Source organism: Delphinapterus leucas, chromosome 7, assembly GCF_059928025.1.
Source record: "Delphinapterus leucas isolate spDelLeu-1000000601 "Yukka" chromosome 7, BTC_Dleu_Yukka2, whole genome shotgun sequence".
Taxonomy (NCBI): Eukaryota; Metazoa; Chordata; class Mammalia; order Artiodactyla; family Monodontidae; genus Delphinapterus; species Delphinapterus leucas.
Genome location: NC_143135.1, coordinates 43,272,973 through 43,289,581, shown reverse-complemented (window position 1 = coordinate 43,289,581; position 16,609 = coordinate 43,272,973). Strand labels below are relative to the sequence as shown.

General features: G+C 41.1%; 1 protein-coding gene and 1 long non-coding RNA gene across 10 annotated transcripts in view; one reads left to right on the top strand and one right to left on the bottom strand.

Annotated features, from left to right (window-relative positions):
* MICAL2 (microtubule associated monooxygenase, calponin and LIM domain containing 2) overlaps window positions 1-16,609 on the top strand; it is a 223,359-nt gene that overhangs the window by 174,159 nt on the left and 32,591 nt on the right. For 7 of the 9 annotated variants that reach the window (XR_016393816.1, XM_089915154.1, XM_030762683.2 and 4 more), the window contains 3 exons: window positions 8,408-8,523; window positions 12,245-12,337; window positions 15,197-15,290. Coding sequence is in view for 7 of the 9 variants with exons in the window: in XM_089915154.1 (XP_089771280.1) it covers window positions 8,408-8,523; window positions 12,245-12,337; window positions 15,197-15,290 (303 nt within the window). In the remaining 2 variants the exon portion in view is untranslated. The remainder of the gene's footprint in view (window positions 1-8,407; window positions 8,524-12,244; window positions 12,338-15,196; window positions 15,291-16,609) is intronic. The other 2 variants (XR_016393817.1, XM_089915153.1) reach the window with 1 other exon arrangement.
* Window positions 8,723-15,478, bottom strand: LOC149748720 (uncharacterized). The gene is made up of 3 exons (XR_016393818.1): window positions 15,065-15,478; window positions 13,417-13,598; window positions 8,723-9,288 (listed from the first exon to the last, which is right to left on the bottom strand). It is a non-coding gene; the product is annotated as an uncharacterized LOC149748720 (long non-coding RNA).

Sequence of the window (16,609 nt, the reverse complement as noted above, 5' to 3'; positions counted from 1 at the left end):
TTTGTCTGTCCTCGCACCTGAATCACGCTGTTTTCATTATGTGGTTTTATAATAAATCTTCATAGTCTGAAGTAAATTCTCCACTTTGTTCTTCAAGATTGTTTGATATTCTTGGCCTTTTGCATTTCCATATGACTTACAGAATCAACTCATCAATTTCCACAAAAATATTTTCTGGGCATATGACTAGTATTGCATTGACTCCAGAGATAAATTTGGAGAAAATTAACATCTTTGTAATAGTAAGTCTTCAAATCCCCGGACGTGATACATTCGCAATTTCTGTCGGTGTTTTGTAGTTGTAGTGATCTTGCACAATTTTCATTACATATATTCCCTGGTATTCAATTTTTGTGTGTGCAGTTATAAATGATACAGTTTAAAATTGATTAATTTAGAGACATTTGATAGCTTTAGAATATTGTGTCTTCTGATCTGAGAACACACTATAACCCTCTATTTAGTCAGAGTTCATAAAAATTCTGGTTATAAGTCCTGTATCAGATATGTGTTTACAAATATTTTCTCCCAGCTAGTGGATTGTCTTTTCATTTTCATCATCCAAAGAACAGCAGTTTTTAATTTGATGGAGTCAAATTAATTAATTTTTTAAATAATTTGAATTAGATTTAAGAAATCTTTCTAAACCCAAAGTTACTAAGGCTTTCTCCTATGTTCTCTCTCCGAAGTTTTACAGTTTTTAGCTTTTGGGCTTAAGTCTATAATCCAATTCTAATTAATTTCTTATAGTAAATAAAAGTCAAAGTTTTTGCCCATAGATATCCAATTTTTAAAGCACCACTTGTTAAAAAGTCTCTTCTTCCCCCACTGTGTTACAATGTCATCTTTACAGATAATCAGTTGACTGTATACGTGTGGGTTTACCTCTGTGCTCTCTACTCTGTTCCATTGATCTGTATGTTTATCCTTATACTCTCTTGATTACTAGAGATTTAGAGTAAGTCTTGCAAACAGGTAGTGGGAGTCCTCAAATTTTGTTCTTAAAAGTTATTTTGGCTATTCTAGGTCTTTTGTGTTTCCATAAAAATTTTAAATTTAGCTAGTCAATTTCTACCAAATAAGCCTGCTGGAATTTTGATTGGGACTGTTTTTAGTCTCTAAATAATTTGGGAACAATTGATACCTACTGAGTCTTTCAGTCCATGGAGATGGAGTATCTCTTAATTTATTTAGGTTTTCTTAGTTTTCAGTGTGTAGTTCCTGTGTATATTTTGTTAAATGTATCCCTTAAGAATTTCACAGTTTGTTGTGTTACTACTGTAAATGGAGTGGCTTTCTTAATTTTGATTTTCAGTTGCTCATTGTTAATATGTAGAAACGCAATTGACTTTTTCTGTTGTCCTTGCTAAAATCACTTATTATTCTAGTAGCTTTTTTGTGAGATTTTCTACGCAGATAATCATGTTGTCTGAAAATAAAGACGGTTTGACATTCTCCTTTCCAGTTTGTATACGTTTTATTTAACTTTCTTGTACTGCCTGGGACCACCTATACAGTGCTAAATAGAAGTGGTAATAAATAGATCATTATCTTTTTAACCTAATATCAGAAGGCTTATCTTTCTATTTGCTGTAGATTATTTTTATAGGTACTCTTTTTATTGGTTATAACATTATGTGCTTAACATGTACAGCATTATATTTTGACTCCTATATACACTACTGTGTGCTCACAGCCAGAGTTTTAGTTCCCATCCATCACCATACAGTTGACCCTCTTCACCCGTTTTTCCCTCTGGTACCCTCTTCCCTCTGATAACCATTACTCTGTTCTCTGTATCCACGTTTGTTTTTATTTGGTTTGATTTGATTTGTTCATTAATTAATTTATTTTTGTATTCCACATATAAGTGAACTCATATGTATTTGTCTTTCTCCATCTTATTTCACTTAGCATAAAATCCTCAAGGTCCATCCATGTTGTCACAAATGGCAAGATGTCATCCTTTTTTATGGCTGAGTAGTATTCTCTCCTATACCACATCTCTATGAACATAGCATAGTGATGAACGTAGCATAGTGTGTATATCTTTTGAAATTAGTGTTTTGTGCTCTTTGGATAAATACCCAGAAGTGGAATAACTGGATCGTATGGTAGATCTATTCTTAATTTTTTGAGGAACCTTCACACTGTTTTCTACTGTGGCTGCACCAATTTATATTCCCACCAGCAGTATATGAGGGTTCCTTTTGTTAGATATGTAACTACTCGGATTTTCTGTTTCTTCTTATGTCAGTTTTGTAAGTCATGTTTTTCCATAAATTTGTCCATTTAATCTAAATTTTCAAATTTATTGTCATAAAATGGTTTATGGTTACTAGCTTCCTTTAGTACTGTAGGACTTTTTATGCCCAGTATTGGTAGGTGTGTTTTCTGTCTCTTTTTTCTCAGTCATTCTTCGTGGAGGTTATCAATTTTATTCATCTTTTTAAAGAAGAAAAATTTTGCTTTGTTAATTTTCTATTTTATTTCTGCTTTGTCTTTATTGTCTTTCATAATCTGTTCTTATCTTGAGTATTGTCTTCCTTTTTGGTTTCCTTAGGTTCATTTGGTAGTTCTTTTTCTAGTTTCTTGAAGTAGATCTTAGAGCATCAATTCTCAACTTTTCTCTTTTGCATAATGTATACATTTAAAGCTCTAAATTCCCCTCTAATCATCACTTTAGCTGCATTCTATTCATTTTGTTATACCATATTTTTTATCATCAGTTAATTTAAATTTATTTTTATTTCTTCTTTGATCTGTAGGTTGTTAGAAAGTATTGCTTAAGTTCTAATCATTTTGAAGTATTACATTTTTTATTAATTGATTTCTAGCTTAACCTCACTGTTGTCAGAAGACATACTATGTATGACTTCAGTTCTTTGAAATTTGTTGGTACTTGCTTTATGGCTTGGCATATCACCAATTTAGTGAATGTTCCACATGCTCTGAAAAAAAATTATATTCTCTAGTTATTGAGGATGTTGTTTTATATCAGTCAGTTAGGTCAAATATATTAGTAGTGTTTGCTCAAATCTTCTATATCCTTACAGGTTGTCACCTGTACTTCTGACCAACTGGTTATAAGTAGAGGTTCCCCCAGTTCCTTCCTTGGGTTCGATAATTTGCTAGTCTGGTGTAGAACTCAGGGAAACACCTACTTACACTTTACTTTGTTATAATGGATATGATAAAGGATACAAATGAATAGCCTGATGAAGAAGTACATAGGGTGAAGTCTGGAAGGGTCCCAAGCACATGGAGCTGGGGCGCAACACATGGATGTGTTCACCAATCTGGGAGCTCTCTAAACCCTGTACTTCAGGGATGTTTATGGAGGCTTCATCACATAGGTGTGATCGATTATTAACTCATTTTCCAGCCCCTCTCCCCTCTTCAGAGGATGGAGGGGTAGGGATGATAGTTCCAAGCTTCTAATCATGGCTTGGTCTTTCTAGTGACCAGTCCCCATCCACAAGCCCACCAAGAGCCACCTCATTAGAACAAAAGAAACTCCTATCACCTGGGAAATTCCAAGGGTTTTAGGACCTTTTTGTCAGGAATTGGGGTCAAAGATCAAATATTAGCAGAAGCCAGGGGCAGAGACCAATACAGAAAGTCCCTGATTTACACTGGTTCAATTTGAAATTTTTTGACTTTATGGTAATGCAAAAGCAATATGCATTCATTAGAAACCATACTTCACATTTTGAATTTTGATCTTTCCCCAGGCAAGCAATATGTGGTACCATACTCTCCAGAGAGCCACAGCTCGCAGTCAGCCAGGAGACCTGGCTGGTAAATAACTGATACACTTACAGCCTGTATTCTGTACTCAAACGACCATTCTGTTTTTCACTTTCAGTGTAGTATTCAATAATCTATCAATACATGAGCTAGTCTACCCTTTGTCATAATTAGGCTTTGTTTTAGATGATTTTTTCCAACTGTAGGCAATGTAAGTGTTCTGAGCACATTCAGGCATGCTATGCTACGTTACAACATTTAGTAAGTTAGGTGTATTAAATGAGTTTTCAACTTACAATATTTTCAACTTCGGATGGGTTTATCGGGATGTAACCCCATTGTAAGCTGAGGAAGATCTGTAGGTATATTTCTTATTATTTCACACTATCTTACATTTAACAGTCAATTGTCTTTTAAAGAAATTAAGAACCACAAAGAAAAATTATTTTATATTTATCATTTCTGAACCTCTTCATTCCATCTGGTGTATTCCTTCTACTACAGAACTTTTTAAGACTTTTTTATATCCATGTCAGCTAACAACAAATTATCCTAACTTCTTTCTCCTAAAATAAACAATAAAACAAAAAAACCAAAAACGTTTATTTTTGCTTCATTTTTTTTAAGAAAACAAGGCAGGTAAGGAGAATTTTTTTAAAATATTTATTTATTATTTTATTTATTTATTTTGTCTGTGCCGAGTCTTAGTTGCTGCACACGGGATCTTCATTGAGGCATGCAGATTTCTTAGTTGTGGCCTTCGAACTCTTAGTTGCGGTGTGCATGCGGGATCTAGTTCTCCAACCAGGGATCAAACCTGGGTCCCCTGCATTGGGAGTGTGGAGTCTTACCCACTGGACCACCAGGGAAGCCCCTTTTGCTTCATTTTGAATGGGTCATTTCACTGGACATAGAATCATAAGTTGACAGATTTTTTTGTTCTTTCAGCATTTTAATGATGTTCTGTTGTCTCTTGGCATATTTAGGTTCTGACAAGATGTCCATGGACATTCTTATCTTTGTTTCTCTGTATGAAATGTATCATTTTTCTCTGTCTGCTTTTAAGATTTTACCTGTATCTCTGGTTTTTGGCAATTTCATTATCGTGAGGCTTGCTATGATTTTCTTTGCGTTTACCCTGCTTGTGGGTTTTTGAGCTTCTTGAAGCTGTGGATTTACAATTTTCATTAAATTTGCATGATTTTCAGCAATCTTATGTCAACTACGTTTTCTGTTCCTGTCATTCTCCCTCTGTCTCCTGGCACTCCAATCACATGTATTTTAGACCACTTGATATTGTCCCACGGGTCATTGAGGTTCTATTCATTTTTTCAGTCTCTTTTTCTCTGTGCTTCATTTTAGATAGTTTTTGTTTTATTGCTATTATTTAATTTCACTGAATATTTTCCTCTGCAGTATTTAGTCTGTTGTTAAACTGATCCAGTGAAATTTTCATTTCAGATTTTGTAGTTTTTATCTTTATAGGTTCCATTTGGTTCTTTTAAAAATATTTTTTTGTTTCTGTCCTTATTCTGTTCGTGTTTTCTTTTTCAATTCTTGAGCACATTTAGAATAACTCTTTTTAAATCTTTGTCTGCTAATTTCATCATTTCTGAGTCTGCTTTTATTGATTGATTTTTCTCTTGATTATCAGACTCATTGTCCTGCTTTTCTGTGTATCTAGTAACTGTTTACTGGCTGCTAGATTTTATAAATATTACATTTTAGAGTGTCTAGATTTTGTTTCCTCATTTCAAGAGTGTTATATAGGCATTAAAGAATGTTTGGCAGGCAGTAGAGTAACTTGCAGATCAATTTGTTTCTTACAAGGCTGGTTTTTAAGCTTATTCAGTTATGTCTATAATGACCTTTACTCTAGAGCTAATTTATCCCTGTTACTCAAGTGCGATTCTTCTGTCGTCTCCACTCTAATGCCCCCAACATTTGCTCTACCCTATTTGGGTAAAACTTGAACATTTTCTAGTCCTGTGAAAGCTTTAGAGATTATTTACCCTATAACTTTCCAGCAGTTGTCGGCCCAACCTCGTGCAATTTCTCTCTATGCATCTATAATTTATCATTAAGCAATAGACTCAAGTTGACTTTTTTTTTTTGCGGTACATGGGCCTCTCACTGTTGTGGCCTCTCCCGTTGCGGAGCACAGGCTCCGGACGCGCAGGCTCAGCGGCCATGGCTCACGGGCCCAGCCGCTCCGCGGCATGTGGGATCTTCCTGGACTGGGGCACGAACCCGTGTCCCCTGCATCGGCAGGCGGACTCTCAACCACTGCGCCACCAGGGAAGCCCCTCAAGTTGACTTTTATGCTTATTTCTGAAGTCTGTTTTCTACATAGCTCCTTCCTCTCAAGTACTCTTCCCCACATATTCCAACTGCCTCAGCCCACTCAAATGGTGACCTTTGTCTTCTCAACTCAATGAATCTGCTATGCTCTGTTTAGGTTCCTCCTACCTGCACTGTGTTCTGGAAAGTGCCTGTAGGCAGAAAGCTACTGTGATTGTAGGGCTTACCTCGTGTAAGCTCTGTTCCCACCTTTATCACAGTTCTGTTCTGCCTCTTGTCCAGTGTCTGGAAACACCTGCTTCATATATTTCATCCTGACTTCTAGTGCTTTGTGGTGGGAGATCAATCCCAGAATCAGTCACTCCACTGTAGCCAGAGTAGAACAATGCTGCAAATTTTTTAAGCTTGCAAATGAAAAGTAAAGTAGAATGAATGGTTCTATGATGGAAGAGAGTAAAGGGGAAGAGATTCAGGGGTAACTATTTAACTTTATGTAACTTTGCCAGAAGTTTAAGAAATGCATTATATCTCGGAACGTTTTCTCCTCAATTTCAAAATAAGATTCAGTGGAAATAGTAAATTTATTTTTGATAGAAAAAGCTTCAAATTTAGGTTATTATACTTCCTCCATAAAATGACGGTTGATTAGGCAGTTTACTAGTATCGCAGTGTTGTTCGTTGGGGTCAGTGGTGGTGATGAAGCATGGCTGCTGCTTCCTCGTCTGGGAGAGGTAGCTGATGATGGCGACGACGTTTATTTCAGCACCTGCAATGAGCCAGGCACTGGGTTGGGCTCTTTATGTTGATTACGTTTACTCTTCTACAACAGTTCTGCAAGTTAGGCATCATGATCCCCAGAAACTGAGGAGGTGGAGTTAGTTCCTCAAGCTCACACACTAAGAAGGGAATACTCAGTGACTAAAGTACTCAGTGGTGATTTAGCGGCTGGGGCTGGGAAACAGTCTCAGCTTCCCACTAACAATGCCTCCACCGTTATTAGGCAGCTCCTGATTTTCTCTTCACCTGAGCGTTCGTATCTGGCAAATTAAAGTGGAAAACAGTTAACTCTCTCTCCCAGAGTGGCTGTGTTATTATATAGATGTTTTGCATTATTTTGCTTTGAATAACAGCATATGTAAATGTGTTCCTGGAGGTTAAAATTACCCTTAATTTTTAAAACTTGGCCTCTCCCACTGGGGTGAATAGTTGAAAATTACAGGGAAGAAAAGGCAGGCTGGAGAGAACGCTAGTCAGCTTGGAATTGCCTCTCCTCCTCCCTCCCCACCCAACACATATTTCTCTTTAGATAGAAGCTGATGCGGCAGAGTAAAGATTAGTAAATCTCCCGTCATGGAGTCCTAGCTGGTTCTGATAGCCAGTGTTCAGGGTGCGTTAATCCAGATATTAATCATTAACTCTGCATCAGGTTGATGTGTAGGGGCAGATGTTCTTGCTGAGAAGAACAAAAGTCTCCTGTGGCACCTGGAACACTTTATCACACGTGGTCCCCAGTCAGATCACAAAGAGATCTGAGCGAACACAGGCGCTTTGCTGCCTCTAACCATCTACCTCTTGTTCAGGGGTTGGCATCTCCCCTCGACTTCAGCTCTCCCGTGGGCCCTGAATTGTTGAGCCCTCCCTATCTTAAACCGCCTTTCCTGGCATTTGAATCATCACTTCGATGATGTGATAATATCTGCAAGTTGGGAAAATAAAATTGGCATTTGTTTAGCCCTAATTAATGAAATATTTATGTCGCATGAGACTATGTGGTAAAACCTTAGGCTCAGAGTCCTTTTGCTTCTGATTACATTTGGGATTTTTTTTTTTTTCCTATGACCAGACATTCTGACGCCAGCCCTTTTACACTGAGCAGATGTCATGTAGTAAAAATGGGTGCCAGATGCTGTGAGCCGCAGAAGGGCGATCTGTTTAAGAGCTGGCTCCGACTTTTTTGCATTCAATTACTCTGCAGAACGAACCTTACACAAGCATTTAGGTAACTCAGCTAACTTCAGACATGAATTTTACTAATAGATTTCATCTCTGAATGCATTCCTAGCAACACACCATACAAATGGTGTTTAAGGAATTAATTGATTTCTGCATAATACCTTTTTTTTTTCACATGAAAAGAGAGCTGCAAAGCTCTTGGCAGGGACCCAGAAATGTAATTAACGTAGAGGGCCAAATTTTCAGTTGCCCTTAGGTGCTGCCGCCTCACGCTCATGGCAGGTGCAGTGAGGGGAGGGCAGGGAGGGAGAGAATGGGGGTAGCAGGGAGGAAGGAGAGGTGGCTTTGGGTCATGACGCAGGAGAAGAAGCTAGGAGTTCAGTGAGTTCTGTTCCCATTTCAGGTCCCAAGCACGTCCCCATCAGAGCACAGGTGACAGGGACTGTCTCTTCCACCTCTTCCACCGCCACCTCCTCTGCAGATGAAGAATTCGATCCTCAGCCTTCCTTGCGGTCAAAGGTAACACTTGGCAAACCAAAGGGGGCCTTGGCTTGCGGGGGCCGTTTACCATCCAGATTTCAGACCCAATGTGGGCTCCAGCTGCAGCAGTTTCATTAGGAGGATCACGTTTCATTGCATCTGACAGCAACCGCTCTTTTTACCTGGAACACCCTAAGAATTACCTTTTTATATATATTTTTTAACTTTTAGGAACTTGCCTTTCTCAGAGATGTCAAAGTGGGAAGGGGGAAAAAGCAGACGTATTTACTTGAAACCATTTGGTGACTGCAGCTCTTAAAGTGGTGATCCAACAAGCAAACCATCGAAAAAATTAAAACAAGCAGATGTGTATTTCCCTAGGGGTAGCACAGCTTCATTTAAGAAGCACTAGAGGCAGATTGCATGGAAAACGTTATGTTTATTCTAATCAGAAATACGAAATGAACCATGCAGTTGCATCTAGGCTCTGAGGATCCCCACTGACTAGCCGTGTGCTGGCGGGGGAATGGCAGTTCTTCTCTCTGCTTATTGAACATTCATTTCTGGAGAACCCTTTAAATAACTCCCATACCCATGGATTAAAAAACACAAACGTCATTGTATGCCTTTAAATGTGTCTGTATGTTACATACACGGAGACACACATCCCATGACCAAATCCCACCATTGTTTTCTTTATCCTCTGGGGCTGGAAGAGCTGAATGGCTGGACATCATATACTTCCTGGGCGGACAGAAGCGGTTCACTGCTCTGGCAGTGTTTATTTTTTGGAGCAGTAAGGATCTGCGGAGAAAAATAGAGAACCAAATTTATTTACTTAAACTCAACTTTTCCATATCTAGCACTAGGAGCTTTGGCATCATCTCAAGTCATTCAGGGGTTCCAGCTCCCCACGGCCCACCTTGGAGCAAGTAAGTCAGGAGGGAGCTGGGACATGCTGGGGAGAGAGAGAATGAGAACAAGAGAATACGTAGAGATTTCTGATTTCTAACCGTGGGTGGCCATGATTAGTTAGACATTCAGTACCAATGAATTCTATGTGTCGTGTTGATTTCTGGGATTTCCTTACAGACCCTCTCACCCCCTTGAGTGACCCTGAGTTAATTCTGTATTCAAATGAGGCAGAAGCCCCAGCATCAACCATTCTGCCACTCATGGGGACCAAAAGAATGGAGTGGCTGAAAGCCATCGAAATGGCAAGACCATGATACCTAGGGCAAGCCTTGCGAATAGCTCCTTGTCTCCTGCTGGACCAGAACAGAGCCAGTCATCACATAAACCTGCAGTGTGGTAAACCTTGCCCGCTTCACCTGGCTTCCAACACGGCCCACTCTTCAGGCAGGGAAGCTGGCAAAAAGGTTCCTTCTTTATGACTTCCCAAGGGCTCACACTGAAGGAACGAGGGAAGTGTTTTCCCTTCTAGTTTCTTTATCTCTTCTGCCCCATACAGGTGTGTCCCCAGCCACATGGCACAGAGTGAACCTTTGCAAAGGAAACTGGAGACAGGATATGCAGCCTCGCCTCTTTGCTTTGCCCCCTCCCCTCAAGTTAATGCCGGGATCTGAGAGAGGGAGACAGGCAGCTTGTCTTCAGTCCTGCCAGATTTCTCCCTTTCTCTGTCCTTCATCTTTTTCTTCCTTAGCCCTTAGACGTTTTCCTTTCTTCTCTGCATCGTCATCACCATTACTGAGGATGTGAGAACCGTGCCTGGTGCAGTGTAAGGCTATATGAGCGTTTGTTAATAAATCATCCTTCTTTTTTCCTATGTCCACATCTTTTAATAAAAGGCAATAAAGGACTTTCTTTCCCTGTCTAGGTTCTGCTTTGCTGACTCTTGATAAAGCAATTGGGGTTTGGCAGCTTTGCTGCTGGGAAGTGCTAAGACAGCGCAATGCTGTCAAGGCATCCCTCGCTGAAATTGTTTGAATGGTCTTAATTTAGGGGGAAAGTTTGATATTTCTTTAAAGCAGAGGTCCTTGATGCATCTGCACCGAATTTGGTACAGGAAAGGCAGAATAAACTAAATAGAAATGTGGACACTGGATTCAGGTTACCTGGGCTTAGCTCCTGGCTCTACCAATTCCTGATTGTGTCATCTTGGGCAAGTTATTTAACTTCTCTGAGCTTTGATTTCCTTATCTGTGAAATAAGTGTAATTTGTGGAATAAATAAGATGATGCATGTGAAGTAGCCAGTACAGTGTCTGGCACATAGCACTCAAAAAATGCTGACAATTATTATGTAGATTAGTATAGTGGAAGCTCAAGAGATATTTGTTAAATACCACCACACCCCTCCCCACCCAGTCTTCCCAGAAAGGTCCTGGCTGCTTAAAGGAGGAGTTCCCTCACCCAAATGGCCTGGAACCTCTGCAGTGGTTGACAGTCAATCTGGAAGTTGTCCTCTAGCAATAGAGATGTGATATAGAATAAGTTTGAGTGCTGAGAGCCAAAATTTCCTTCCAAGGATGAAAGAAAGGATGAAGATCTTTAGGATTCTACATCCTACAGAGAATTTTAGAAAAACCAAGTTTCGTCATTGAGCTAAATGTTTCCACCAATGATCTGTAAACTTTCTGAACCCTGAAAGCTAGGTGCTTTCCTAAGGAGAGTGATGGAATGGGTGGCAGAATGCCAAGGATCCATAAAGCCCTGGAAAGGCACTTGCTTTTAAGGTAAAATCTCTGACCTCTATTATGGACCTGGAGTCAGGCCTGTTAGGTCTATTCCCCACTTGTGGATTTATAGTCCTTTTAATGGGCAAACATTCAGCTCAACCACAGCTACTGAATGCCCAGGCACCAGGCTAGATGTAACAAGTTTTTAATTCCATATTTATTTCTGCCAGCTTAGAAAGAAGTCTCTCGCATGTTCTCATTCTCACCCTAATATAGAAAATTGATGTGTGTATGCTCTGAGAAGGCAAACATAATAAAGCCGGCCCGAGTTGGACATTTATTTTGTATATGTAAGATGTATACATACACACTATGTACATACACACACATATGAAAAATAGTAGATTTTAGTAAGAAATTATAATCATGCTAATTTGTATAGTAATAATATAATGATCATACTGGTAATGGTAAAAATCATAGTATTTACTGAATATCTATCCCATATCTTTTTTAAGTATTCTGCAAAGGACTTGACCCACCTTATCCCATTTAATCCTTATCACATCCCTACAAGGTAGGCATTAAATCATTCTCATCACTCTGAAGAGGACGCTGAAGTTCAGGAAGTTGTATGACATAGCGAAGCTCACACGGCTCAGCTGGGGTTTGAATGCCAGCTTTGCATGGCTCCTGGGCCCAGGGCTCAAACGTTATTCTCTGCTGCTTCTCCAATCAGAAGAGTCTCCTGAAACTTGCAATATGTGGAGCTGGCCACACCACTACTTCTCCTTTCTCTGCTATCTAAAACCTGGAAGAGACACCGTCAAGATCTGGACCGCTATTTTAAATGCCTCAATTTTGAATGTTCTGTATTCTACTAGCCCAGGCACACAGAGAACCCAGTGGTATTAATGACGTATTTGTACAAGCAAAGTGAAGTAGGGAAGGCAATCTTATGCCTAGATACAGAACATTTCCATCACTGCAGAAAGTTCTGTTGACATTGTTGTTCTAGAAGCTAAGCAGTGGTTTGGTTGGAGAGGGCAGAGTCTGTGACGGTATTTTGTACATTTCAATTTCATTTTTCAAGACATATTTTTTTCTTCTTGGTTTTTGTAGGAGAGGAAGACACTAAGAAGAAGAAGGAGGCTAGAAAAAGCAACAAAACAATTGGTTAAGCAAGAAGAATTGAAAAGACTTCACAAAGCTCAGGTCAGAAAACAAACTTGAGCTGAGTGAGTGGGTCTGAGATCCTGGGGATCTGGATGTGGAAGCCTTTGGAAATCTGTATTGCACTGGGGAAAGATAGGTCTCTCTTCTCTGAGCAACCGGGCTTGTGGCTATTCTAAAGGCTCTGACTCAATCCCTGGTGGGACTCTGGGGCCTGGAGGGCCCAGGTGTTGAGTTGGCCCACTCCCAGCTGCCTTTCCATCTGCAGACGCGTGTCCTGCAAAGTGAGCTGGAACAGCAGCCAACACACGGCCTTGGGAACAATCCCAGGCCCTTAGTGCCACACACGAGTGGCCTTAGTTTTGTCCTCTGTGAGGATACAACCTTCCCCTGACTTTCTGACAGTGTCTTTGCTGAGCTGACAACTACTGGGGCTGTCTCTATTCCAAGGTTAGTTGAACACACAAGCATCTAGCATTCTGCTACAGATTCCCTGGCCTGATTGTTTACTCCAAACATTTCTGCCCAAGTTGATCTGCCCACCTGCAAAATGAAGCAGAAAGTCAAGGCACACCCCCTCTCCCTGAGGACCCCAAACCTAGCCTTGGGGGACAGTTGGGTTTTAGGACAGAAGGACTTAAAATGACCACTCATGTTAATGCAGCGTACCCTACATCCCTTCTTCCAGTTGTTTGCTTTATCAGGCTGGGTAGTCCTGTAATTTGTTTCTGACAAAAGCAGGAAGTCACTTACTCCAGCCTCCTTTACTCTTCTCAGTGACTGACTTGGGAGCCACCCCCTTCACCTAGTGGATGGGAAAACTTCCCATAAATTCCCTCTGTCCATTCTCAACTTCTGAAATAGGCTTTCTTGAAACATTTCAACTTTTCCTTCTGAGAACATGAGAAGTCTTTATGAAATGGATTGGCAAACTCAGCAATTTCCCCTCCTTCTATTTTTACTCCAGACAGTAGGCAGTGATAACAGAAGAATTACGATGGCCTTTTGAGGCCTAATCTGCTAGCACCCATACCAGTCCTGTATAATCTTTGAGATTTTCATCCTTAGTTTCTAAAGAATGACCACCATATCAATCAGCTTGAGCTGCCATAATGACATACCACAGACTGGGTGGCTTAAACCACAGAAATTTATTCTTTCACAGTCCTGGAGGCTGGAAGTCCAAGATCAAGGTGCCTGCAGGATTGGTTTCTGGTGAGGACTCTCTTCCTGGCTTGTAGACAGCTGCCTTCTTGCTTGTAGACAGCTGCCTTCTTGCTGTGTCTTCACATGACCTTTTTTTCTGTGTGCATTCAGAGAAAGAGAGAGAAAGAGAGAGAATTTTGGCATCTTTTCCTTTTCTTATAAGGACACTAGTCCTGTTGGATTAGGGCCCACTGGTATGACCTCACTTAACCTTATTTACCTCCTTAAGGGCCCTATCTCCAAACACAGTCTCTTTAGGGATTAGGACATCAACATATGAATTTGGCAGGGTGGGGGGGCACTACTCAGTCCATAACAATTATAGAGCCATAATTGCAAAGTAATCAGTAATAAAGTCATTTAAATGTTTCCCTTCCTTTAGCAATTCTACACAGTGCCAGCAAGAGACAGATCTATAAAGATATAATTGTCTTTAAAAGAGAGACAGAGAGGAAGAGGGCATAAAATTACAAGTAGTTTTAGATAGAATTCCCATCTATTTCAGATTTTATGTTCGGGGCTTAAACCCTCTCAGTTGAGACAAGAAGCCAGGTGGCTGCTCCGTCCCCACCCCTCCCCACTGCTACCCTCGCTTGGGCCTCTTCACGGGTTGCAGATGCCTCAGCGATTGTACTTTGAATCCAGGGGAGACTTAGAAGGATGTGGAGTTAAGGAGGAAGAGGTGTGAGACAGAGCTAGAGGAAGGTAGGAAAGGAAGAACACACACATTCTACCTGCCCAGACAGCTGCCACTTCCTTGAACACACCTGGTCTGCCAGGTGCAAAGTCTGTTCTGTCAAGAGATGTGCCTTTTGGCAGTGTGTGTTTGAAAGCAGAGAAAATGGACAGGGATGAACAGAATGTACAGAAGAAAGGCTTTCCCTTCATTTTCCTTCCTAATATACAAGCGAGAAATAGCTGGTAGGGAAAATAAACATGTAAAGGCAAACGCAGTCATGATCCCAAGCCTTGCTAGGTGCCTTGATGGTTAGGTTAAGGTTATGGAGGGGGTGCCTTAATGGGATAAACATTTCTGTCTCGTCTTAATAAACTGCTAGTAATAAGCCACAGTGCACTTCCACAGACAATAAAGAGCCCCCGTGGTGCAGTGAAAGAATAGGTTGCCGATTTGTAGCTGAGGACAAGAGCAGGACAAACCAGGAGAGGGACACCCAGAGCCCCAGGAGCTGGTCTGCGTCTGCTGCTCCAGAACAGCTTCTTGGGAGGTGTCTGCTGGTTCTTCTTGGGAGAAGAAACGTGCCCTGTGTTTGCCCCTGGAGACCCTGTCCTACTCTGGGTAGGGACTGTAGCTCTGATGGCTATGCCATCACCATGGTCAGAGGCCGAGGCTCCGAGGAGTCCAGGAACTACGAGGAACACCCACCCAGTGCAGCAGCCTCTGCCTGAGAGCATGTCTGTGTGACTGGCCTGGTCAAAGGGGAGTGTTTTAATGTCTCCTTGGGGGAAAATTGAGCTTACACACAGACTCCTTGCTTTATGTTTTCATACTTAAAGAAAGGAAATGTCAAGTTCTAGTTATTTTGGGAATTCATGGGTTCTTACCCAGTTAATCGAGGAGGTGGCATCACGAGGGAAAGGGCTTCTTCCTCTTGGAAAATAGGTGGCAGAATTGGCGCCCTTGCATGACTCTGCACGTTGAAAGTACCTGCGTGACGTATGATCCTGGCATTGCAGGCCATCCAGAGGCAGCTGGAAGAGGTGGAGGAGTGGCAGAGGGCTTCCGAGATCCAGGGCGTGAGGCTAGAGAAGGCGCTGAGAGGAGAAGCAGGTAGGCATCCCTGCGGGCGGATCTGGAGAAGCGGGCTCGGGCCCGTGTCTCTGGTCTGAAAACAGTGCTGGTCTAACCATCTGGGCAAAACAGTGAGACCTTGTCACCGGCTGTGGGACTGTCAACACGGACCTGCGGTGCTCAATCCACAACTGCTTCCCACTTTCAAAATCAAACTGGTTGTCTAGTTTGAAATTCCCAGGGCATCAGTCAGCCTGTGGGCCTTGGATTTCTGGTCTGTCCAGTCTCTTCTGCTAGTGTGAATATTCTTTGCAATTCAGGGATTAAGATAAATTCAGGAGAAACAGTTGGGTGTTCAAGCAATGTTGGTAGTGATTCAAAGCCTGGACTTGGAGTCAAAGTCTTGGTTTCTCCCTTTACCAGCTGTAGTTCCCTTTATCAGCTGTAGGGCCTTGGGCCAGTCACGTTCTAAACCTTTATGAACTTTCGTTTTCTCCTCTAAAATGTGGATAATAGTGGTTTCCTATATTGTAGAGCTGAAATAACGGTTAAAGGAGATACATATATACATGATGAAATATATATATGATGAAATTAAATTAGCACATTACCTGGCACAAGGCAAAGCAATAAATAGTAACTGTTCTACTGGTAGCTTCAGATTCTTAGATGCAAACAGAATTCATCTGGTGAAGGTCTGCTTTGTATTGGACATTAAGACTGTAGGTCTCTAACGATAAGTATGACATTTCCTGCCTTTGAGAAGTTTATGGTCCACTGAGGGACACAGACATGTGAATAAACCACAACGCAGGGGGACGAGGACTGTGATGGGAACAAGCATTAGGGTGGAATGAGGACGGAATCGCGAGGTTCCTAACTGATCTCGATGGGGAAGGGGGGTGGTCAGGCTAATCACCTGGAGGGGGTGATCTGTTAAGACAAGAACTGGAGAAGGAACAGGAGGTTACCAGGGAGGTGAGGAGACCATTCTGGCAGAAGGAAGAGCACCTGCAAAGACCAAAAGTAAAAAGACGTGAAATGCCATAACGAATAAGGAACCAGCGGAGAGTTTTGAGTGAGGAATGAAACTGAAAGAAATCTATGTGTTTGTGGAAACCATCCAGCAGTGATGTTGCTAGTGAATTGGGGTCAATGGGGGGTATTGTCTCTTTTATAAAATTGAAGCCCAGTTGATTTACAATATTGTGTTAGTTTCAGGTATACAGCAAAGAGATTCAGTGATATATATATGTGTGTATATTGGGGATATTGTCTCTTTAATTTCTGATGTGATGTCTTTAGCCTTTTGTATTTGGGATATAAAATGTGAGAAAGCAGACCCTGAAAACACATAT